The sequence below is a fragment of the Dermochelys coriacea genome, chromosome 12, assembly GCF_009764565.3.
Source record: "Dermochelys coriacea isolate rDerCor1 chromosome 12, rDerCor1.pri.v4, whole genome shotgun sequence".
Classification (NCBI taxonomy): domain Eukaryota; kingdom Metazoa; phylum Chordata; order Testudines; family Dermochelyidae; genus Dermochelys; species Dermochelys coriacea.
Window position 1 is genome coordinate 37,517,720 of NC_050079.1, and position 25,294 is coordinate 37,543,013.

The 25,294-nt window shown below is 56.1% G+C and overlaps 1 protein-coding gene across 7 annotated transcripts in view; it reads right to left on the bottom strand.

Annotated features, from left to right (window-relative positions):
• GSE1 (Gse1 coiled-coil protein) overlaps positions 1–25,294 on the bottom strand; it is a 359,568-nt gene that overhangs the window by 217,349 nt on the left and 116,925 nt on the right. For 5 of the 7 annotated variants that reach the window (XM_038368956.2, XM_038368953.2, XM_038368955.2 and 2 more), the window contains exon 2: positions 18,458–18,632. In XM_038368956.2, the coding sequence (XP_038224884.1) occupies positions 18,458–18,632 (175 nt within the window). Of the gene's footprint in view, positions 1–8,589; positions 8,784–18,457; positions 18,633–25,294 lie in introns of those variants that run through there. The other 2 variants (XM_043495423.1, XM_043495422.1) reach the window with 1 other exon arrangement.

Genomic DNA, 25,294 nt, shown 5'->3' on the forward strand with positions numbered 1-25,294 from the left:
AGAGCCCACAAGACAGGCAGCATCCTCCCCTCTCCTCTCCCATAGGATCAGGCACATCTCCCAATTTCAGGGCGGCTTAAGGCAGCACAGGGGGGCCCAGCCTAGCCTCTGAGTGGAGTCCAGCTTCAGCAGCCATACAGAGAGCAGCAGGAGACCATGCAGGTCACTGACTGCTGGCAGCCTGCTAACTGGGCTGCCTGACCGGGAAGGGAAGATCCAGGGGCTCAGAAGCAGAAGGCAAAAGTCTCCTAACCCAGAGAGCAGAGGGAGTGTATCTGGAGCAGCAGGGGGTAGTTCCAGGCTGCGAGGGAGGCTGCCCACAGAGCCCAGATCCCGTTTAGCCTCAATGCATTAAACAGAAAGGCCACTGTTCACCTCGCTCTGCTGCATTTGGCTGGCCTCAGCGTCACCGATGCTGCCAGGGAGTCACCATGACCCAGCAGTGTCACATGGGATGCCACAGCAGAGCAGTCAGGCATAGAGGACAGCTGGGCCAGTGGTTAGGGCTCTAGCCTAGAACTTGAAAGACCTAGGTTCAATTCCCTGCTCTGCCCAAGACCTCCAGGGTAACCGTGGGCAAGTCTCTTTAGCCCAGAGAGCTTGAGTCCCCCAGCCGTTCAGTGGGGCTAACAGGACCGCCCTGCCTCCCGGGTCCCCCAGCCATTCAGTGGGGCTAACCCAGGGCCTGTGAGGACCAATGCGCTATAGATTGTGACACTCAGACACTGCACTAATGAGGAGTCTGTCTCACTAGACAGACACAGCGGGGCTGCACCAGGACGGCCCTGAATCAGGCCCAGCAGGAACTCAGCCCCTGGGGAATGACAACGCACATAGGTGTGAGAGAGAGAGACATCCTGCTCCCCTCGCCTCCAGTTCAACTGCACAGAGGAACTGCCTTATTCAAGCCAGGTTTCTAGGGGGGAAGGGGAGATTCTGTATTTCCTCCCAGCAGGGATGGACAGCCTGGGCTAGCCTGGCCCGGGACGGCGATACAAATCCAGATGGGCCCACCGGCCTGCTGTGATGCAGAAGGAGGCCAGTGCCCACACCAGCTGACTTGTGTGCCTCCTAGGGCAATTCCCCCCCACCCACCTTGTTGTTACTCAGCTGAATCACCAAGCAGGCAGTGCCCGTGCCCTGACTTGGCTCGTGGCTGCCGTGGGAAGATGGCGTGGAACCGGTGCAACGTGCGGGCGTCTCCACCCAGAGATCAGGCAGGGGAATTTCTGGACTTGAGAAGAAGGGGCCAGGGGAAGGGTGGAAAGGCCCAGACTTGCTCTGCTCCTTGTCAAACCAGGCCAGAAAGGAAGCAGTAACCCAGCTCTCTGCCCCCTCCAGAGGGCAGGCAACTCCCCCTTTCACAGCCTGCACAGTCAGGGAGAATGAACAGGAGAGAGCGCTCGCTGCAGGGCCCTCCCCCCAAATCCCCGGGGAGCCTGAGCAGCAGGCTCAGCCCTTGCCCGCTAGCTCCTTAACACCAGGGAGATCTGCTTCCTTCCCCCGGGTAACAGGCACCTCCCAGCGGCACGAAAATCAGCCAGGCTACCGCCAGCAACCACAGCAGCAAGGCAACAAAACACTGGCAGATGTTCCCTCCTCTGGAGGCTGGTGCTACAGGGCAGTCTGCTCCAGCGAGAGTCTGACCCTGCTAGCCTCAGCCATGTGTCGCAAATCCCTGGGCGCTGGGAAGGGGGAAGCAGGAAGCTGCCACTGCGGGCACCTGACAGGCAGGAGCTAGAGAGGCCACGGCTCTAGGACCTGCCCAGTGATGCCCACAGCAGGTTCCCTCCCCCTCTGCCCCCAAAATAAAATAGATGTACATGCACACCCAGCTCTCCTGAGACATGGCCCTTGGTCTGCTCCCAGGGGCTAGGTGGGCTCACAAGGGACGGGAAAGCTCAGGTGGGTTCCCCTCCCAGCAATACTCAGCCACACCCTCAGGGTTGAAAAGCAGGAGGAAGTACCCCAGAATCCCACACACCCCCTCACCCCACTCCTCCGCATGACGCTTTGGGCCACACATCAGGAGCCAAGGCCATTGGGGTTCAACCCAAATCAGCAGGATGGGGGGCCTGGGGATATGTCCGGGGCCTGGATCTCCCACATCCAGACACTGCTCTGTAACGGGAGCATGGGGAGAGAAACCCCCCAAATGTGCACTCTCCCCACCCATGATCCCCTTGGAGGAACACAGTGCCACCAACACCCCCTCCCCCGCTTTCCTGGGGCAGGACCCTCCTCTGGTGCTAAGAGGCTGTGTCAGAGCAGTAAAGAGGATTTACTGTTAAATGCAAGGGGCTTTAGAGGCAATAACTTTCCCTCCTCTTGACTTAAATGGATTTTAAACTTCAAAAAGGATAGAGAGGGCATGCTGCCAAGCGCCAGGAGCGCAGCTTGCTAACTGAACGTTGGGTCAGCGGCAATCTCCGAAGGGATGACCCCGCGGGATGGAAGCACTAAGCACTGCAAAGCAGGAAGGATTGTGGGTAACATGGCAAACAGCTAACAGCGCTGATCCTCCCAGGGGCCTAACACACTCATGGCAGAGCGGGGGGGCTGATCTGGGGAAGGGCATGGCTGGGGCGCTGCAGGGCCCTGGCGTTACCTAGGGCCAGGGGCTCAGGTGAATTCGGGAAAGGAGCCCCCATGACAGGGCTGGCAATGGTGCGAGACAAATGCATCCGATGAAGTGAGCTGTAGCTCACGAAAGCTTATGCTCTAATAAATTTGTTAGTCTCTAAGGTGCCACAAGTACTCCTTTTCTTTTTGCGAATACAGACTAACACGGCTGCTACTCTGAAACCTGTCAAACAGGGAAAGGCTCCCTAAGTGGGGGGGATGGGGTCGGCAGTCAGAGCCCTGGAGAACAGGCCGCAGGGAACAATCCTGCACTGGACCCCAGTGCATGGGGGGGACTCCTCCCCCTCTAGTTCTGTGAGGGATCAGAGTGGATCTAAGCCCTAAGAAAATGGTGCTCCTAGTGGCACCTGGACCATCCCTCACCCTTAGGCCAGGTTCAGGGGATGGGCAGAACACCGGCCTGGTGATCCCGACTGCCTGGCCTGGCCACCTCAGTTAGCCTGCCCACCCCCCAAGCTCGTGCCACCATCAGATGCCCATATGGAAAATGAGTTATAAACAGCTCCCGGAGTGAAGCTCCAGACACGGAGCTTTCCAGAGGAAACGAGCAATGGCTAAGGCAGATGATGGCAGCCAGATAAGGCCTGGCAGGAGCAGGGGACCATGCCTCACGCTTCTCAGAAGTCCCTGAGATAAGGCAGCCACTGTTATCAGCAACAAAGCAATGGGGCAGGTTTCCTCTTCACAAGATAGTGTAACCACCCACAGGGGACAGGGGAGAGGATGGGGAAGCAGCAATATCCAGCGGTGTTCACGTCCCTCCCCAGCTCCCCCCAGGCTGGGAGGCTGACAGGCAGCCCTATTCAGGAGGGCAAGGGAAGCCATGGCACAGGAAGTACTGCTTCAAGGACAATCCTCTTGGCAGCCCTCCCGGAGCCTGCTGGGGAGCCCACAAACACACCCAAGCGTACGACCCACAGATGCACATGCAAACGCTCACACAGATGCATGCAAAGATACCCATGCAAATACCTGCACGCCACAACAGAGCTACACAAACAAGAGGACACACGTGTGCACACACAAGCTTTGCTCGGGTGGTAACCAGCAGCACCAACCTCCGGAGACGCTGCTGCCCCCTGCAACATGACATGTAAATGCAGCACCTCCACTCTTCTCCTCGGGGTTTCTACTCTGTCCCCCTCCTTGCCCCACTCCACCCTGTCGCTAATCTACCATCCCCTGCAGGCTCCATGCTGTGGTGCCCAGCAGGGGCTCCCATTCAAACCTCCTCAGAGGGGGCCACCTGTGGCTCAGTAAAAATTTCTGGCCCACTGAGTGATTAGAGCTCACAGACGCCCCCCCTCCCTTCCCTTCCACTGTTTCTGGGCTACCATCCAGTTTCCTGGCTAGAAACAGAGAGCAGAGACAGCTCGCCTCCCACAGCTCCGAGAACAGATCTGGGGTTGTGTTCACGTGTCCCACCAGCGCAGACCACACGGCACAGTGAGGACAAGAGCTGCCGGCTTGCAGTCTGCGCGGGGACCTAGCATTAGGGAAGCCAGACCGCTGGCTCAGATCTGCAGAGAGGAAAAAAAAAAACAACCCAAAGACCCAAACAACTAAATCATAGCCCTGAAGTGACAGGGAGGAAGAGAGGGGCAGTGCCCTGACTGCTCGCCAAACCCAGCCATTTAACCTGGGATAGCAGCTGTTGCAGCCAAGTAAGGACACCCATGACCTAATCCAAGCTACTGGGACACCGAGACCCTGAGAACCAGGCACATGGTGAGATGGGTGTGCATCTTGCCACACGCATGTGCAAACAGGGCTCTGCTCCCACACACATACAACAGTGCACCATGTGTACCAACTTCACAGCCAAGGAACAGGCCCTCAACCTCTTTGGGTGATGGGGAGGATATTTACGGCCTCACCCCCAGGGCTGGCATGAGGCTTCATGAATGAATAATACCTAACCTTTATGTAACACTTGCCATCTGCACAGAGGCTCCCCAGATAGCCCTCCCAGCAGATGCATGAGGCGTGTTTGCAGGTGGAGAAACTGAGACGCGGAGAGATGAAGTGATTGACCAGGGGCTGTGCAGCAAGCTGGAACTGGGACCCAGGAGTTCTGACACCAAGTCTCCTGCTTAGTCCACTAGACCAGGATGCCTGCCACAGCGCAGAGTTAGTGTCCACAAGAGGCTGTGGAGATGGAAAGTGTTATCTAAGCGCTTCACGGGATCACCCCCGCACGGCCCAGCGATCAGAGCTCTGTCGCCAGACTCCCATGCTGGAGGCACGGGTCAGCTAGCTGGTGTCTGGCTCCCCGGCTGGTCAGGGAGAGAGACAGAGCTGCGGTCAGCTCAGGATTACTGTGACACTGCACCGCAACCCAGTTATTCTGTCCCACCGAGAGGTGGGGGCCCAGCAAGACCCTGAGTCTCACATGAATCTCCCAAACTCTCCTCTCCACCTGCCGAGGGATACCTGGCCCCATTCAATCCCACATGCTCACTCCGCAGCTCTCAGGAGGGGACCGTACCCCCAAAGATGCGGAGATCAGAGCTACACTGGGTCTTCCACTGGGAGATCCAGGGCTCTGAGGCCCCAGGAAGGAGTAGAAAGAATTGAGATTAAAAATAGCCCCCACCCGCACCCTCTTTCCTCCCCCTGAAACCTGCAGCAGCCCCATCCATTGCCCTAGCATGTCAGGAAGCGATAATGTTCTGCTTCTCCGGAGCTGCATGTCACATCCCAGCCTCCCTCACACCCCCACCAGAGACAGCAGGAATCCTGGCCTCCTGCCAAAGCCACTGTCTCCACTGTAATTCCCTTTGCCCTGGAGCCAACACACACACACTTAGATACAGACGCGCGCGCACACACACACACCCCGACAAAGACACTGGCACCATACAATCACACTTCCCCCACAGATACAGGCACATGCACACACATACTTATACACGGTCCCAGATACACAAAGACCTCAATTCTGCACAAGGCTGAGTGCCCCCATCCCATGTGACCCCTCACAGGATCAGGCCCACAGAGTGCTGGCTGGAAGACAAGGGGAAGGGAAAAATGCTTCAGGAAACCCACTTGACTTGTCCAAAGGGACAGGACCAAGAGACGCTCCATGTGGGCAGGGCTGTGTGGAGAATCTCAGCTACGTGAAATTGGCTCAGCCAGGCCGACCCCATCACCAGCATTTACAGGCCTGTGATGGGAGAATCACACACACAGTCCCGTGTCTCCCCTCCTCCCCCCCCCCACGCACACGCCCATGCCCACAGAGTCATCCACAGACCTATCCCCACACCCACTTCCAGAGTCACCCAGATACACCCACACATGCCAAAACGCTCCAAGCGACACCAGCACGGACACACAGTCCCTCGCAGGAGCAGGTGCTGGATGGGCTAATTGGCTTTTTCATCCCTAGCTCCTATCACATCCATCGGGACACTCCCCGCCCATTCCTAGCTTCTCAACTGTTCATACTCCCAAACACGCACTGTGCACACCCTTCCACCATGCTGGTGCATGCACACACGTGAGCTCTCACAGCCAGGTTGCCCCCACAGAATTCCCCTCCCCCCAACACACACCAACATGTCCCAAGCCCTTCCCCATTTCCACGGCCCCCCAACCCCCGGGTCCAGGATTCATTTTACGTCAGACTAAACCAACCACCGGACCCAAGCGGCTTCATGCTGCAGCTCCTGCCATGAGCTTGCCAGTGCCCGACCCTCCAACCTTCCCCACTGCTGCTGCCACCCATCACCACCACAGTCAGGGCTCCCCTGGCCCAGCCCTGCCTCTGTCCCGTGCCCGCAGCCCCTAGGTGCTGCTCTGTGGCCCCAGGGCAGCGAGACTTAGAGAAGCCGGGGTGGAGGCAGGGGCAGAGGAGGAGAATGAATGGGTTACAAAGCCAAGGACATTAAGTGTGTCCAGTTGATTCACAGAAGGCACTTTCTAATGGGACAGAGAAACAGGAGCCTTGTGTTGGCACCGGCCTTATCACAAACAAATGCTGGGGAGCGAGTGGAAGGGGGTGGGATTCAGGGTGCCAACACCCAGCAGTCATTAAAGCATGCGGCAGCTGCCCTTGAAGGGCCAGTGGCCCAGTGACTCTTGAGCCCCCAGGGCGAGGGGCAAGGCCAGCTGGAGCACGCCATGAGATGAGACATGTGGGAGCCGGGCAAGAAGCAGGACTTCCACCCCAGAGCAATGACCTCATACCATGCAAACATGGACACACCATGCAACATCAGGTTTCCAGTGTGAAACTGTAGAGGTCATCAGTATAATCCTCTGCCCCTCCTTCTAGCCTGGGTGTTTACAAATGGTTCACAACTCCCTCTCAAAATTAACATTGTATGTGGGTAAACTGAGGCACAGGGATTTACCCAAGATCAACACAGTGCATCAACAGGAGAGTTGGGAACAGAAACCAGGAGTGCTGATTCACTGCCCCCTGCTCCAATCACCAGGCCCCACACCCAGATAATATCTAGTGCATTTCATCAGTAGATCAAAGCACTTTTCAAAGCAGGTCAGAATCATTATCCACATTTCACAGATGGGGAAACCGAGGCACAGGGAGCAAAGTGACTTGCCCAAAGTCATCCAGCAGGCCAGTGGCAGAGCCAGGAACAGAACCTATGTCTCCCAAGTCCAAGTGCAGCACTCTCAGGAGTCCTGTCGCCCACCCCCCGCTATAGCCATTAGACTGCATCCCATCCCAGAGCCACGAGTAGAATCCAGGAGTCCTGAGTCCCAATACCACATCCCACCACCTGGATGGCACAAGCTGTAGAACAGAAAACGCAACTGAAAGCAACAACGTGGCAAGCCTTGACCCCTTCAAGGACCCAGTTCAGAGGTCGGAGGCAGGTGAAAATGGAGACGGCGCACTTCAAAGCAGGTGCTGCTGACCAGAACCAAACCGCAAGCAGAGAGTCAATCATTCGATGTCCACAGGTCCCAGGGAGAGGGAGATAGGCAAAGGCACGGACAGAACTGCAGCGACCCCATGCCACCCCCAAAAGCCGAGATTGCTGGCAGAGCAGTGGCCAGCTGTGGCCCCACGCTACCCACTCCAGTGACGTTCCCTCCTGACCGTAGGTGGAAAGAAAACCCAGCTGTAGGCAACGCACAGTTCCCCACTGGCCCAATAGGGGGTGGCAGGAACAGTTTCCCATCCCAGGTAACATAAAGCTTTTCCTCCCAACTTACTCCCCCCCTTACTCCCATTGTGTGTTTGGGGGGAATGGTGCAAGCCAGGTCAGTGCAGTAGGGGCTGGGGATTCTGCAGTAGGAGCACAGGGGTATATGGCACAGCAGGAGGGGGCACACCCAGGCATTACAGACCATATCAGTCCAGTGGTCCCTCTCTGACACTAGGCAGCATCAGCTGCTTCAGAAGAAGGTGCAAGTAATCCTGCAGTGGATGGGGTTATGGGGCAGCCTGCCCCCAGGGGAAGTTAATGGCTGACTTATGCCCTGAAGCTGGAAATCTCATAGGGCTTATACCCCTTCTCCTGTTTAAAGTACCTACGGATGTTCTCATTACCCCCAACAAATGTCCAGTCCTGCTAAGTTCTTGTCTTCAGCGACACCTTGTGGCAGGGAGTTCCACAGGTTAACCAGCGTACTAAGTATGCAGGGGTAGGAGGAAGCTGTGCAGCAGGGTTGGGGGGGAAGCGTAGGGACCCCGGATGGGTGGAGGAAGCGCAGAGAGGGTGTTGAGGGGGACAAGGCAAGGCAGAGGGGGTCAGGCTGCCTTATCAGTGTGCCCCCATCCCTTCCCAGGCGCCCCACACAGTAACCCAGAGCGCCTGGCCAAGTCCCTACGCCGCCCCCGAGAGTCCTTTAGGAAACCCCCCAGTTGCCCTGCAGCCACCACCCAGCGCTGCCCCCGCCCGGGCCCGACGCCACGGGGCTGGGGGCCGCAGGCAGGAGTCTCCCCCCGCCCCCGCCCCGCGCAGCACTCACCGAGCGGGCGCACCTTCCAGCGGCGGCTTTTCTCGTCCATGGGGAGGGCTCCGAGCCGGCGGCGGCTGCCGGCGGGGACCGGAGGGAAACTTTCCCCCGCCGCCTCCGGGCGGGCTCGGCGCGTCCCGGCGGGCGCGGGGGTCCCAGGCGGCCGGGGGCCCTGCCCGGCGCTCCCGGAGCAGCAGGAGCAACGCGCGGGCGGCTTCCCCGCCACTTCCTGCTTCGCTCAGCGCCTGCCCCGGCTCGGCGTGACTCACCGGCCCCCGGGGCTGGGGAGGGGGCGCGCTGCCGGGGGGAGCAACGCTGGGGGGGGCGCGCTGCCGGGGGGGAGCAATGGGGGGGAGCAACGGCGGGGGGGGGCGCGCTGCCGGGGGGGAGCAATGGGGGGGAGCAACGGCGGGGGGGGGCGCGCTGCCGGGGGGGAGGTCGCACACCCGGGGGGAGCAATGGGGGGAGGGGTCGGATAACCCGTGGGGGAGGGGGCGCGCTGCCGAGGGGGGAGGTCGCACACCAGGGGGGAGCAATGGGGGGAGGGGTCGGATACCCGGGGGAGGTCGCACACCCGGGGGGAGCAATGGGGGGAGGGGTCGGATACCCGGGGGAGGTCGTACACCCGGGGGGGAGCAACGGTGGGGGGGGCGCGCTGCCGGGGGGGAGGTCGCACACCCGGGGGGAGCAACGAAGGGGGGGGCGCGCTGCCGGGGGGGAGCAACGAAGGGGGGGCGCGCTGCCGGGGGGGAGGTCGCACACCCGGGGGGAGCAATGGGGGGAGGTGGCGCGCTGCCGGGGGGGAGCAACGGCGGGGGGGGCGCGCTGCCGTGGGGGGAGGTCGCACACCAAGGGGGAGCAATGGGGGGAGGGGTCGGATACCCGGGGGAGGTCGTACACCCGGGGGGGAGCAACGGTGGGGGGAGGTCGCACACCCGGGGGGAGCAATGGGGGGAGGGAGCGCACACCCGGGGGGAGCAGTGGGGAGAGGGGGCACACCCGGGGGGAGCAGTCGGATACTCTGTGGGGGGAGGGGAGGTCGCACACCCAGGGGAGCAGTGGGGGGGAGGGGGCGCACTGTCAGGGGGGAGGTCAGGTAATGCCATGGGAGGGGGAGGGTAGCACTGGCGGGGGGAGCAGCAGGGAGGGGGGTCATGCTTAAAAGAGAAACACTTGGTGTTGTCACACAACTGGGCGGGGGGTGCCCATGACCCAGGGGAGTAGTGGGGGTCACATTTCTTGGGGGGAGCAGAAATGGGGGTGCACCCCCCGCAGAGCAGTGGGTGGATGGGGCACACGCACCCTGGAGCAGTGGGTGGAGGGGAGCACACACCCCACAATGGGGGGATGGGGGCGCACCCCCCATGGAGGTGGGGGCAGGCACCTCACAGAGCAGTGGGGGGATGGGGGCGGAGGTGGAGGGTGCACACCCGGAAGCAGGGAGGGGGAATCAAATGCTCATGGGGAGCAGCAGCCAGCGAAAGAGGTCATGTGCTTGGCAGGGAAGATCCCCGGGGTGTCAGCAGCCACCCAGCCGGGGTGTGGGGCGCAATTGCAGCAGAAGCTGCACTGCAGAAGTGGGTCAGGATTTTGGAGTGTGGGGGCAGTCATTCTGGGAGGGAGGTTCAGGGGGAGGAGCTGGCTGGTCCTTGACAGAGCGGGGGTGGGCTGGCTGTTGAAGAGGGTCAGAGCTGCTCCAAAAGTCCATTTAGCTCACTTAGAAGAATTCCTGCCATTAGTCATCCCCCATCTCAGAGACCTCCCCAAACAGCCAAATCCCCAGGTGACCTGCCAGATACCCCCAACACTCAGAGATACCCCAATGACCTGCCACAGAGACCCCTCAAACTCCCCCAGAGAACCCCTAGCCTCACTAATGACAGGTTTCAGAGTAGCAGCCGGGTTAGTCTGTATTCGCAAAAAGAAAAGGAGGACTTGTGGCACCTTAGAAACTTAACAAATTTATTTGAGCATAAGCTTTCGTGAGCTACAGCTCACTTCATCGGATGCATTCGATGAAGTGAGCTGTAGCTCACGAAAGTTTATGCTCAAATAAATTTGTTAGTCTGTAAGGTGCCACAAGTCCTCCTTTTCTTCTAGCCTCACTAGAGAGCCCCCAAACCCAGCAGCCAAACTCCCGTAAACCCCTCACATCCTCAGAGATCCCTGACACTTCGCAGCCAGCTCTCAGACCCAAACTGCCTCCAAAGATCCCTGCCAGACACCCCTCACCCCACCCCGCTACTGGGCCATGCCCTGGGAGACACCAGGCTGGGCCTTTCGGCATGAGGGTGGGAGGAACCTCCTGCTGCTTCCCCGAGCCCAGAGCAGGGCTGCTGACGAGCCATCTCCCTAGGAGGCCTGGTGGGCACCCAGAGAGGGGGGCACTCAGAAGTACCAGCGCATCCTGTTGCAGGCTGAGGGCCTGGCGCCTCCAGGAGCTGTGCTGCACTGCCTGAGTTGCCATGAGCCTGCACCCTGCAGAGATAAGAGCATGTGGGGGTTTGTTTGCTGCCCACAGGGAGCGAAGGTGGGCGGCTGTGTGGGATGATTTCTCACGCCACCTCCTGGACAAATGGAAGATGACAGCATGGGCCCTGAGCACGTTCCCAACACTGCAAGGCAGCTGGGGTGCCAGGGGTCCCCCGAGCTCAGGAATGAGCGGGAACAGCTGATGAATGCCGCATGGAACATATCCAAAGGAGGCTGGAGAATCCCAGGGGTCTGCAGCCACTGCTCTCTGGGGTATTGCTCTGAACCCAGCAGTAACTAAAAGTCACTAATACTTAGCATGTTTCAGAGTAGCAGCTTCTGCGCATGTACACCTGCCAGGCGCCTCCTAAACATCCACTGAGCAAAATAACCAACCAGTTTGGGGACCCTGGTAGGTCGCAACCTGGTCCTTAAAATGACAAGGGTGCTGCCAGGGCTGATGAGAAGGGAAAAAGGGGGACAATGGGAGGTCAGGGGAGTGACCCCAAAACATCTATAATGGCTGTGTAAATAAAGTTAAATGGGAGGGAGTGTGACCCCTTGAAGATGATGTACCAGGGCCCCAGATTTCTCTCGCTAGACCTGGGTTCCAATCACTAACCCAACCACCACAAACAGCACTGGTCTGGCCCCTCTGCCAACTCCAGTCTCAAGGCTGCCCCCTGCAAAGTCACAAGAGGGACTGGGAAGAAGTGCGAGGACATGCCCCATGGACTGAGCTTGCAGCAGGTTGGGCTGCCCCAGGCATGGTGAAATGAGGGCAGCCCAAGGCACCCTGTACTGCTGGGATCCTGCCTTATCAATCCAGTGGCTTCCACTGTGCTGGGGATGAGTGACTGACTGACAGGCTTGGACAAGCCCCTCTCCTGGACAGGTCTGGCACAGGTGGCAACAGAGTGAATTGAATGCCACACAGAACATATCCAAAGAGGGCTGGAGAATCTCAGGGGGCGGGATTTTTGCCATTCAACTGCCTGACACCCCACCCCCAATGTTGGGGTCCCCCTTACTCCTGTCACTCTGCCAACTAGGTCCTTTCCCCCTCCTGACGCTGGAAATGAGCTGCCACTCAGCATCAGCCCAGCGTGATCCTTCATCAGAGGCAGCTGTCTGCTAATGGCCAGAGGCAAGGATAACGATGCAGCTCAGCTTGGGATCAAGGGACCAGGAGGCAGCCGCTCTTCTTTGACTAGCCCCAAGGGGGCCCCTCTCCTGGAGCCTCCATCCCCATTAATAGCTCTCAAAGCCCTGTCAGTGGAATTATGGCAAAGGACTCAGACACCGTGTTCTACTGATCCGTCCCCAGTGATTCCAGAGAAATGGACATCTATTGGAAGAGCAAATGCATGAACCCTCTGGCCAAAGCTCAGCAGTGTTCAGAAATCTGGCACACCACCAGGTCTGAGCTCCACTTACTTCACCTGCCTTGGTCTGGACGGCCACCAGTCTGCCTCACATCATAAGGGAGACGAATCTGGTGGGTTCTCAGCCCAGGCCCAAGGGAAGATTTGTTCAGCATAGGCAAACCACTGCACCATTCTATCCAACAGCTGTATCTCAGGTAACAGGGATGCCACAGGACAGTAGGGGAGAGGGGGATATTGTACGCTTGCCAAGACACTGGCTGCAAAAACGACAGTGCCCAGATAGATATTCCACTATCCCAGCAATAGGTGCATTAGAAATGAGCTATGCTAGATAGTCTCCTTCAAACCCCGCACCCCTTCCTAAACCCCACAGGAGCCTCTTTTCCCCATCAGCACTCTCACTTCAAACCCCTTCTCCCCCTTTGCTTCCACTGACTTTTCTTCCCCACCCTTCCCCAGTTCCTCTTTCTCCAAAGGCCCTTCAGCTGCATCGAGCCTGCCACCCCAGGCGTCCTCCACACTCTTTAGCGCTGGTTGCGCCAGCACTCTCCTTCCCCCAACTCTCTCTTTCTTTTCTATTTTAAATTTTTATTGCCATTTTTTTTTAAGAATACAGAGGAACAAATGCCCTTATCAGCAATTCTCACAAGGTATAAAGAGATGCTTTTATCTCACTGCCTTTACTCAGCTAGTGCGAGCCAATGCCTGTTAATTTTTTAATTTTCCTAGTGAATGCATGTGTGGCTTCGTCAGCATATATTATACGTGCACACTCCCAGGGAGTCACAGAGTATGTATACACCCCCAGGAGAGGCAGATCTGCCAGTGACACCCACAGTTAAGGTTGCTCAACCTTTCCCCTTATAAGACCCTGTTTCCAGTTGCTTAGAACTTTATCAGACTGTAATCATTCGGGTGACATTTTCAATGCAGGTTGGCTGCCGTGGACAATTTAAAAAACAAAAATGTTTCCGCTAAAAGAGTCCAGCCGTTTCCACGAATGAGATGAGGGAAAAATACTTAGAAAAATCTTCACAGCAGTTTCATGGAGAAGCGCTAGCACCCCAGTGTTTAGAAGCAGGGACTTGATATTTGTCCTTTACTCTACCTAGGAAAATCCACCAACATCCGGCTGAATTATGACCCACTGAAAATTTCCTTTGCACGTGCTCTGTTAGAGTCTGGCAGCTAAATTCTCCGAAGCCGTGGCCTGCACTAAACCTGCTCCATCCTAGCGCTGCAGAAGCTGGGCAGCCCTTTTCCTGCAATTGATTCCACGCACAGCTGGGGCCAAGGTGGAGCCAGACACCAGAACTGAGAGAGGGAAACTTTATGGTGCTCTGAATGCACCTTCTGCTGGCAGTCCGGAGGAAAAAGGAGGGAGCAGCTTGACTCAAATGCAGATGGATGAAGACAGGAGCAAAGTAGGACAGGGACAAGCTTGGGGGGGAGGGGGCAAGAAACACAGAGGGGACAGGATCAGAAAGGTCTGTAACCACGAGAACACACTCCCCTCCAGAACCTAGAATAGAATCCAGGATTCCTCAATCCCAAAATTCTTCTGCTGTCAAGAAACAACTGAGAGTCCCGCTGGCAAAATGCGTCTCTCTTCCAGTCTAGTGACTGACTGACCTAGAGGGTAACAGCCTACTTCCACTACCAGTTACTCAATTAGCCCAAGTGGTATAGAGGTCTATGCTGTAGTTCTAAAGATCCCAACCCTGATGATGACCCAAGTTTGGGGTCAGCGTGGTTCCACACGAAAGTACTCCTGATTTTTCAGGGTTTTTTTTAAAACATAGGAAATCACAACTAAAAACTACATTCAAAGAACGTTACTGTTGCAAAGTCAGGCACTCAAAAGTTGGAAAATGCCAGAATCAAGGGTGCCTGTGCAACCATAATTCAGCCCCCTTGTTCTATACACATTATGATTACAGACTCCAATTCCATGATCACATATTTGTTTCCACAGGATCCCTGCTTCTTTCAGTGCACCGGCTGGACCTGCTCTGGTGAGGAATCAGGGTTGTGGAATGAATGAGACAGGGAAATGCAGGAAGAGAAAGGATATACTTGTAGTGGAGCCAGCTGAATGTGGCCCTGGAGAACTGGATTTTATCCTTACCACTGCTACAGAGTTCCCATGTGACGCTGGGCAAGTCACTATGGCAATATGCACCACAGAAAAGTCTATGAAGAAATTAATACTCCTGTATTTCATTTAATGCGGGGTTCGGATGGTGGGTGGGAAATAAGGCCTGGGACCACATGCTGAATGAGGAAGATGAAAAGAAATAATGAATAGCTGCCCAGTTCATCCTGTGTACTGTATGAGGCAGTAGTCCTGTGCAATCATGTAATTAAAGACTGGCATAAAGCACACTCCCTACTATATACCCAGCATGAGTTACTCTGGGGTGTTACCAGCCTGACACGCATCAGGGTGGGGCACGAAACTGCAGTGAACCAGCTGCAGAGACTAGTGACAGCAGGCCCTGGGGGCTAGTGCAGCATGTGTCTCCATGTCTTTGCAAAGCCAGCCAGCTTGCAGGGAGGTGAGGCCCCTGGGCCTTTGGGTGGGTAGCACCTCTAGGCACTCTAAGCCCCAGAATTCTGAATGCCCCCGGTTCACGTACCCATGGCATGCTAGAGAGACAGGCCTCTGCTGTACGAAATGCAAATAGGGATTCTCGCTGAGGCTGCTGGATGCTGGCAGATCCCATGTTTCTCTCTGGCACCCAGACTGATTAGCCCAGCTAGAGAAACCACGCAGGGCCCTCCCTGCGTCCTGGCCTGGACTCGGCAGGTGTGTACCGGGCCACTGTTCCCACTGCAAAGTGCCTCGCCATATTAACAGAGTGGGTGGTCGCAGGTTCAGCTCTGTCTTCCTGGCGGTACACCCTTTGTGGCAAGGAGAAGGAGCATCTCTGCCATTCAGCAGCTCAGAGGTGGATTCCCCTGGGCTGTGGCTCTTCTTGGAAGCAGCTAGCACATTTGCAGCCATCCAGCAGCTCCTTCTCCTACCATGGCAAGTCTCTCATAGCACACAGGGCCTCGCTAGTTGCCCCCACCTGCCTTCAGAGTGAACCCTGGGGGGCACACCCTAACATTAAAGCCCTCCCCACTCTGTGCTAGCCCCGTCTCCAGTGGAGCCCGCTGGCACCACAGGGAGGCTCGATACGCTCTGTGCCCTCGGCATGATGATCAATCGCGGCACCTCTAGTTGCCAAGGCTAAATCATCCTCACAGCTAGGCTGCTCCAGCTAGGACTGCTGCCCGGGAGGCCGCAGACACAGAGCCCATGCGAATCAGAGTGCCAAACAGGGAAGCAATACAGGCAAGAGGTAGCGCATGCGCACACAGACGTACGCAGCGCCAAAGAGGGTATCTGCAAAATGGCCTGCGACATCGAGGTGTCTCATGGACAGGACTCTGGGGGTGGCGGATAAGAAGCCTTTCCCCGGAGGTCACAGATTCAAAGCCAGGTTGCTCAGTGACCACGTCACTGCCATCAGATAGCACAAACTTGTGGGCAGAGGCTTTATGGCTCTCCCTCTTCCTTCATCCTGCAGCGCAAGTGCCCCTCTCCACTCATCGGTGGTGTGGGGAAGGGGCAGGAGATCCCCATGCACCAGGATCTGGAGTGGGAATGTGAGCACCCTGGGACGGGCTGCAGATGAAATGTGGCAGGCGTCTAATGAGCCATTAATCAATGTCACCTTTGCCCGGCAGCCGATGGCAAGGCAATAAAAGCTGGGCTGGATTTTCCAGGCCACAGCTCCCATCTCGCTTGGCTGGGAACAGCTTGCAAATGGTGAGGGCCCCGTGGATCCCCAGCCCGGAGCGATTTCTGAGGAAGCGCTGGGGAGCTCCAGGAGGGGTAGTGAGAGCCCTGCAGCACTCGCACTAGCTGGGAGTGAAAGGATAATGCAGCTCCCTTGGGCAGGGCCTGTGGAGGTGGGCTAGGAATCGGGGCAGATAAGCTTTCCCCGGGGTAATTCAGTGGTTCTGCTTCCAGCCAGAACGAGTGTGAGTAGTGGCAGTGGCACCCTCAATGGACGATGCTGTCTAGACTCGATTCGAGATGGGGTGAAGACTCGGGGGGGGGAGGGTCTGGGACCATCCAAGCCAGCTGGGATTATCCAAGCCATGCCTAGTCAGCCCCGAGTCATATCACCAGCTGCAGTCATACAGAATACTGGGCTGAGTCCCATGGGCCTGATTCAGATGGCGCGGTCCAAGGAGCTCTGGCCCAGTAATGAGACCCTGTGCCTTGCCTACAGCCCCTTCCGCTGAGGATCTCACGGTACCCTTGCACGGCCAGGCCTGGGAAAAGCCAGGGACTTGCCCAAGGCTGCTTGGCCGGTCAGTGGAAGAGCCAAGAACAGCACCCAGATCTGCCAGCCCCTCAGCTTGACCACCCTCCAAGCAGAGAGGAGCTCCCCCCACCCAGGCAGTTACAGGCATTGGCATGGAAACAGGCCCACGCAGGGCTCCCTTCACTCCCTGCCTGGTGCACCTGCAGTTCCTCCGCATGACAGTGCCTCGCTCTCCTGTTCCCCTCTGCCAAGAGCTGGAGTGGGCGGCAGTCTCCACATCAAAGCAGCCAGAGCGCCAGGAGTCTTCCACAGCCACCGGGAAGGCTGCTAACAAACAAGCCCAGCATGGGAGGGTGTGTGACACCTCTCCAAGGAATGCTGCTGCTCCTGCCTGACAAGGCTCTGAACTCCCACGAGATGGAGCCCAGCCCAGCCTCAGCCCCGTGCCGTCCCGGATCGCAGGCACAGCTGGCATTGCCCTGCAGGTGTCCTTGGTGCCCAGTGTACCACTGGGGCGGCAGGGCCTGGCCTCAGGGGACTGGCCACAGGAGAAAAACTACATTCACAGGAGAAAGTGTCTTTCACATCCAGGTCACCCTGGGGATCCAGCCACAGGTCACTTCATCCCTGGGCACAGCCGCCGGGTGGCCTACACACAGGGAGTTGGTGGCTTTCACTCTGACTCCCAGTGGGCTTGTGTCCACATCACAAACCTGCCGCCCTTCTCCAGCCCTGGTTGGCCGTCTTGGCAGATTAAATGGACCAAGGAGACAGCACATCCACGCAGGCCCGGGGGAGGCACAAGAGCGCGAGAGTGAGGGTTTGGTAGAGAGTCCTCTGCCACCAGGTCACCCTTGCCCCACACCCTGGCACCAGACCCGGGGCACTATCTCCTGTCCCTAGCAATGAGTTTCACCTACACTCTGTCCTCTCTCTTGGCCCTCAGACCCAGTCCATAGACACAAAAAGGCCAGCAGGAAGTCTGCTCAGCAGGCCTTCGACCCAGAGCATCCAACAAGCTACGACGCATACCCAGGGCTGCCCCTTGGCCAGACAATGCTCTATTGGCTAATGACAGGACATCCACATTTCCAACTGCCCCCCGCCCCGCACACACTCCCCCCTGCATCCTGGCTCTCAGACTGCAGCTGCCTGGGGCTTACCCAGGAGGGCAAGGCACCAGCACTGGAGAAGACTGCCCACAAAGCAGCTGCACTGGGGACAGGGCGGAAATCCTGGCCGCCAAGTGCATAGATTGCCGCCCAGCACACAAGCCATGAGGACCCAGTCCCACAGTCCTCACACAGGCAAAGTTTCCAACAGAGTCGATGGGAGTTCTGCCCATGCAAGAACAGCAGGATTGAGTCCCAAGATCTTGGGGGAAAGCTGCCTCTTTCTCAAGAGGAGCCGAGCCAGAGTGAGGAGGCTGGTCCTGAGCTGCCTTGGTCCAACGCGCCGCTGTCACTTCCTGGGACACCCCAACTATCACCTTCTCTGAGTAAAGCACCAGGGCCCAGCTGTGCCTAGTGGATACGCTGTGGCCCACTAGGGGATTGGCCGGCCCAAGTCTCGCAAGCAACATTGCTGCACACAGTCAGAGCAACATGGAGACGATGGGTCCTTGGGGTCACGCCCCAGAGCTCCAACCTCTGCTACTGCAGGTTCCCCCCATGCCCAGACAGCAAATCTAGCACCTACTTGTAGCTCCCAGGTCTGCGCCCTCCACATCCACACTCAGCTGGCCGCGGTCAGAGCCAATCTCCTGTGCACCTCCGTTCCTTGCACCTGGGCTCTCCCCAGAGCCCGCCAGTCGCTGTCTGGGCTCGCTGGTGGAAGGCTTCACAGCAGGTGTCTCCAGAGAAGAGGACAATGCCTGGAACAAAAGCAGAAGAACAGGGACTCAGAACCTATCCCTGCATGGATATTCAATAACTGACAGCCAGCATCAGCTTCAGCACTAGGCAGCAGACCTCCCGGTTCCCCTCCCAAGCCCTCATGTTCGCTACCAGCCTGGAGAAAGCAGGGTCCTTCTGCCAGAATGTGTCCTGCTAGTGCTGGAGGGCCTCCGGGTGGAGATACACAAGATGCTTTTGTTTTCTTTCAGGCAGATTGCACGTGGCTGGGTAGGGGAGCTGTCTGCTGCTCACCAGCCAGCCAGCTCCATGTCTCATGGGGGCTACAGCTGGATCTGAGTGAGCAGTCCAAGCGCTTCCAGTCAGGACCAGACAAGAAAGGCTTTGGGGAGGTGGGGGAGGGAGGGCAGGAATCAAAGCAACATCCTTCTCCCTGCCAGTGGCTGCGGGCTGATTATTCTGCTGCTGATTACTCAATGGGCCGGTATACAACTTCCCTCCCCTCTGCTGTGACAATGTGGTCACAGTACACGAGGCTCCTGCTACAGGGACACAGGGAGGGTAAGCGTCCTAGATCTAAAGAGGATTTTTGAGGCTAGAAGGGATTGTTACGATTATCTAATCTGACCACCTAGGCCAGATATTCTTACCCGGCGATTTCTGCATCAGGCCCAGTATCCTACGCTCAGCCGAGAGCATCTTTTTTAGAAAGAAAAGGAGTACTTGTGGCACCTTAGAGACTGACTAATTAAGATGTCCAGGGCCAGATCCTCAGCTGGTGTAAATCAGTGTAGCCTCATTGACCTCACTGGGTCTCTTCCCCTTTACACCAGTGAAGGAGCAGGCCCCCAATCTCAATTTAAAACTCCACGTGATGTAGACACCATCACACCGCTTGGCAATCTGATTCAATGGTCAATTATCTATTCCCTTAAAAATGTAGGTCTTATTTCCAGTTTGAACTTGGCTGACTTCATCTTCCAGCCACTGGATCGCGTTATACCTTTGTCTGCCAAGTTAAAGAGCCCTCTAGTAACAAACTTCTTCTCCCTTCATAGGTATGTCTAGACTGTGATCAAGTTGCCTCTGAAACTGATTACTGAGAGTGAATGGCCTTCAAAACTCTAATTTACTTTAGACTGCTGCTGCTGTTGGTTTACATTTTGCACTTCAGAGGGTGTGAAGAAGGAAACTACTTTGGTCTGCTCTGAGTCACTTTCACTGTCTGTTCATAACTTATTCCATTTTCCGTTTCATTTTCTTGAGACAGATCCATGGCTGGTGTGAAGCAGCACAGAACACACGGGTGCTCTTTCAGCTGAGGATCCAGCCCCGTTTCTAGACCTTTGCAACTTTCTTTTCTCATGCTCCAGCTCCACGCTGTTGTCCGTCATCCCCCTGGAAGCTCTGGGACCTATCAGCAGCCTTACAAATCTATCCACTGCTTCTTTATTTTAGTATTTGAATGAAAACATTTCTGTTTGTGTTCCATTTTGCAGTACCACTTCCCCTTCTCTAACACCTACGATAACTCATAATCTCTACTGTCTCAGCTTTGTCGTGTGCCCTAATTTGCTGCATCTGTCATCCTCTTGTTTAATGCACATCTGAGAAAATAGCTGTACTGTCCTCAGTTCTTTGTATCTTTAATAAGTGGCAGTAACTAAAGCAATCCATATTCTAGCTCCATAACTGCATAAACTTGTGCTGGAATGGATTTTTTCATCTTTGAGACAGAAATGCAATAAAATAGTACTTTAATTTTATTTAACATAACAGCCCCCATTGCTAAATGTCTGGATACCTGTAAACCTATATAACAAACCCAGCACTTTCCAAAGTGACAGGCTTTATGGAGCTGCACAGAGCTATTCTACGGACTCTCCCTGACAGACAGACTAGGCATGTCTCATTAGCTTCAACTTGAGCATATTAAAAAGGAGGAAGGCAGAGGAGACCAGCTGAGAGAAGAATCCCATGATCAGCCAGACAGCGGTTTAAGTTTATAAACTCAGTCCTGCCTGTGTTACCCTAGGAAGTCAGTAAACATGGCCCAGAACCCACTGTGTATGTGTGATTCATGGAGAAGGGTTTCAAATGCATCCGATGAAGTGAGCTGTAGCTCACGAAAGCTTATGCTCTAATAAATTTGTTAGTCTCTAAGGTGCCACAAGTACTCCTTTTCTTTATGGAGAAGGGTGTGACATATTGACAAATGCGGTCCAACCAAACACAGCCAACTGCACCAATCACCCACAGAATTCAGCCACCCCACTAAAGCTGGAGGAAAGAGGACAGCTTGCACCATGGGCCATTGGACCAGCAAACTCAGGCCCTGCCAGACCAGCCACAGAGAAATTCCCCAGCTGAAGGGTATGCTCCCCCACACCCTAGTAAAAATGTCCTTCTCCTTGCTCCAGGTTAGCAGATCTGCCTCAGTTGATTTTAACCAGTGGCGGGGTCGTGTGCAGAGCAAGAGACCCAAGTCACACAGACCACAGGCAGCGAGCCTCCCAGCTCACACAACAGACTTGTGCTGGCGGGGCTCCTGCTAGTGTGCTGAATGGAGCCATGTGGACATTGCAGCACAGGCAGGCTGGGCTAGCCACCTGAGCTCAGGCTCATCCTATCCCTTGGCTGGCTCCATGCTCGGAGCGCGCCAGAGCCTCTGCCAGTGCCATGACAGCCACACTGCTATTTTTAACACGCTAGCATAAGCCCCACTAGCGTCTGCTTAAGCAGGCCAGGAGGCCCTGCCATGTGGACGTACCTATCAGAGAGTACTTCGGGTTGCACTCGGGTCTGCAGAGAACGGGTGTAATGTGCCCTGCCCAACAAGTGCACAACCAGTCACAGCACATGCAGCTGCCATGCCAGGCAAAATGTGGCAGCACAGTCTAACACACACCCAGACTTGGGGACCTGCTGTACTGAGAGAGGACTATGCCTCTCTCAGCACATCCCCCAGCAAAGTAGCAAATCCCTGCATGAGACTTGAACCCAGACCTTCCCGACATGTGCAGCTAACCAAGCCCCACCCAGCCCTGATTGTTACCAGCCCCTTCCTGCTGTGGGATTCCAGAGAGGATGCAGCTGGGCTCTGTATGCTTCAGGACTTGGCAAGAGAGAAAGGGGCTGTGTCCAGACAGACTGGAAAGGTAGTCAAAGCAGGAGGCTTTAGGTCAGGGAAGAAGCCTTTTGATGGAGCCGGGCAGGCCTGAGGTAGGGACTGGCGGGGTGGGTGCAGGGGGTCCCCACTCCAATTTACAATCACTAAGGCCAGGGCTGCTGTGCAGAAAGGATTTTATGTTGATCCAATTTTTCGACGGCTTAGTCCTATAAAACTGGGAGCGCCTAAGTAAGATGAATGGAACATGAATTTTGCTGGGAAGCTCTTAGAATCAATGAGCCACACATGTGAGCAGACGTATAAATTTACCATTCGTTTCCTGGAAAGGTTTAATTTATGGAATCCATATGGTAACGCTGCACAACCGCAAGCGCTCGACAAATCCCACAAGCCCTCAAGTGGCAACACTTACTGACTCCAACTGGCAGCTTTCCACCAATTGCCCCGTCGCTCTGACCGAGGCCGAGGATGGGAGAGGCTGGTATCTTTGCCACCGCACAAGAACTGTTAGGCAGCCAAGCGGCCATGTCCTGCCTAATCTCTGCCTGGGCGGCCCACAGTCCCCCAGGGCTTGTTAAGGGAAACATGGGTGTAACTTTGTGATTCTTCTTCTCTTTTGCAATTATTAATAGAAAGTGACTCTTTCCGCATGGTGGGGCTGATTGCTGTGTCAGGTTTTTTACTGCATGGCCTCTGCTTTAATTAGGCACCAGGCGGAAGCATTAGCCTGCAGAGCCTTACAGGGAAGGCTGTGGACATGCGCAGGAGAAAGGGTGTGTCAGGACCTGTCCCCTACAAAGGGAGTCTTGGGGCTACTCGACACAGATGGTAACAGGGCCCCTCTCCTCTAAGCAAAATCTCCCTCCATCCCTATGGACCTCCCCGTGTGCAATGGCCTTGTCTGCATTGGGGATCCCAGCCATCAGGGTAGCTGCACTTGTGCAACCCCTTGGTGTAGTCAGGCAAAACCACGGTTTGCACCAGTTCATCTTAGCCCTGCATGAAGTCAGGACAGACAGCACCAATGCAAATGATGATGATGCACTAGGGTTTGCACCAGCAAAGCTAACCTGGTGACAGGCCACTGATGGCTAGAATTAGGGCAAATCTGCAGTGCCACAAGCCCTTAGAATATGGCCAGGAGGGGCAGGGGTGCCATGGCTCCAGTACATCGTGCAATGCCCCATGCAGCGGGGCAAAGACAGACTCCTCCCTAGCCAGCGCTGCAGTTTCCTCTAAGACAAGCTAACGTGTTTAGGCTGCATTGCACAGCTGTGGCACAACCCAGGGACTCATCTGCTCAGGGTGAAACTTCACATCAGATACAACATCCCGCTGTGTCCCTAATGCCCTCCTGTCCCCTTGAAAGGGTGAGGCCTGAGTGTGAGGGCATCACGCTACAGCAGATCCACTGTTGGAGGGGATTGGATAAGGGGCAGGAGGTTGCAAGGGGGCAGTCAGGGGACAGGGGGCGGTTGGATGGGGCGGAGGTTTGGGGGGGGCGGTCAGGAGACAGGGAGCAGGGGGCTTGGATGGGGGTGGGGTCCGGGGGGAGCAGTTAGGGATGGGGGTCCCGGAGGGGGCGGTCAGGGGACAAGAAGCGGGGGGGGGGTTGGATGGAGTGGGGGTCCTGGGGGGCCTGTCGGGGCGGATAGGGTTCGGGGCAGAGAAAAGCAGGGGGGTTGGATAGGGGGTGGGGTCCCGGGAGGGGGCGGTCGGGGACAAGGAGCGGGGGGGTGGGATGGGTCGGAAGTTCTGAGGGGGGGCAGTCAGGGGGTGGGAAGTGGGAGGGGCGGATAGGGGGCAGGAGCCAGACTGTATGCGGAGGAACAGCCTTCCCTACCAAGCCCTCCATACCGTTTTGCCACCATGATGTGGCCCTTGGGCCAAAAAGTTTGCCCACGCTGATCTAACCAGTACGGCTGAGACCTCCCCTGGCAACCTGCTTTGCAAACCTGCCCTAGGCACCTTATGCAACAACACGCGAGACACAGAGAAGGATTAAAGCACATCAGTGCAGCAAACTACAGGCCTGATCCCAGAGACAGAAAGAGGTCTCATGCTCTCGGCTCCGCTGATTTCTGATCATGGGCTTGATCCGGCCTGGTGCTGATCCAGGAGAGAAACTTCTCCCTTATGCCAGGTCTACCTACTTTGCTTAAGAGACTTTGGTGAGGGACCTTGTCAAAGGCCTTGTGAAAGTCCACTTACAGCATATCCACCGGATCACGTGTGTCCATATGCCTTGTGGCCCCCTCAAAGAATTCTAACAGACTGGTGTGGCGTGATTTCCCTTTACAAAAGCTATGTTGTCTCTTCCCCAACATATTGTGCTCATCTAAAGTGTCTGGCTGAAACTATAGTAAAGAACAGAATTATCAATTTGTCCAGTACTGAGCTCCCTCCCCAATAACAGGAGGGGCTTATGTCAAGGGCTCCCACTGCCACAACAGGCAATTGCAAAATATTCACAATTTCATCCCAGCCCACACTTAGAATATTTTAGGAGGCTCCAAAATTTTGCCCCTCACCCCCCCCCAGCACAAACTGGTGGGGTTTGGAGGGGAGGGAGAAGGGGAGTATAAACACAAACTTGGTAAAACTTTGGGCTCCCCCCCACGTACTCCGTGTGGATGGAAGCTGATCTATGCCAGGCTGAAATCTGGATTTCAGAAGCTTTAGATTCTGAAGACTCATAGGAGTTTTTGCTCCAAATTAGCCATGTCTCTGAGGGGAAACGGTCCCATTTGCAGCACAAAAAAATCCCACCCCTGAGAGATGTCTCTGGGCTCTTTGCAAAATTCAGCCGTCCCATGCAATCAAACTGAAATGGAAAATGCCTCCCATTCTGATAGAGCCTTTCACGCTATCACAAAATCCTGCCCAGCTCCATTTGGGACTCACTCTCTCAGGAGCCATCAGCTCCCCTCACAGCCACGTCTAATACCAGCCAGCAGAACCCTGGCTTAAAAAGAAACATCAGACATACCCGGGATCCCTTCCTGGCTTGTGCTCTGAGCACCCTCCTTTCACACCAAGGGAATTCAGGGCTGGTGAAATGTGCCAGGGGACAGACATGGAGGCTGAAATCCTGCCTTTCTATAAAGAACAGCCCATGTGATTCCCCTGCCAATACTTCTCCAAGCCCGCCAAGGGAGACACCACCTCTGGGGTGAGAGAGGAGACCGGTCTCCGTGCCCCACTCAATCCTATCAGTGAAGGGGAACTGGGCTGAGAACCATCAAACTCATTTTGTATGGGGGGCAGTGGGGGCCTCTGAAGACAGGTCGGACGACTGGGCCTGCCCATCACTACAGGCGTGCCTGAAACGCAGACCGTGAGCAAGCCCCATGACCAGCTCCCTGAACAGAGAGATTTCTAAGGTCACATATCAATGCTGATTCCTTCCGCTGCCTCCACTTCCCTCAGGGGAAAGAGCCCAGCACTAGCCCAACAGCCACTTGGAGTCAGCCAATCCAACCATCCAAGCCCCGCAGACACTGCCAGCAAAGGAGAGACCCCAATAGCTCCCAATGGCTCCCCAACCCGGGG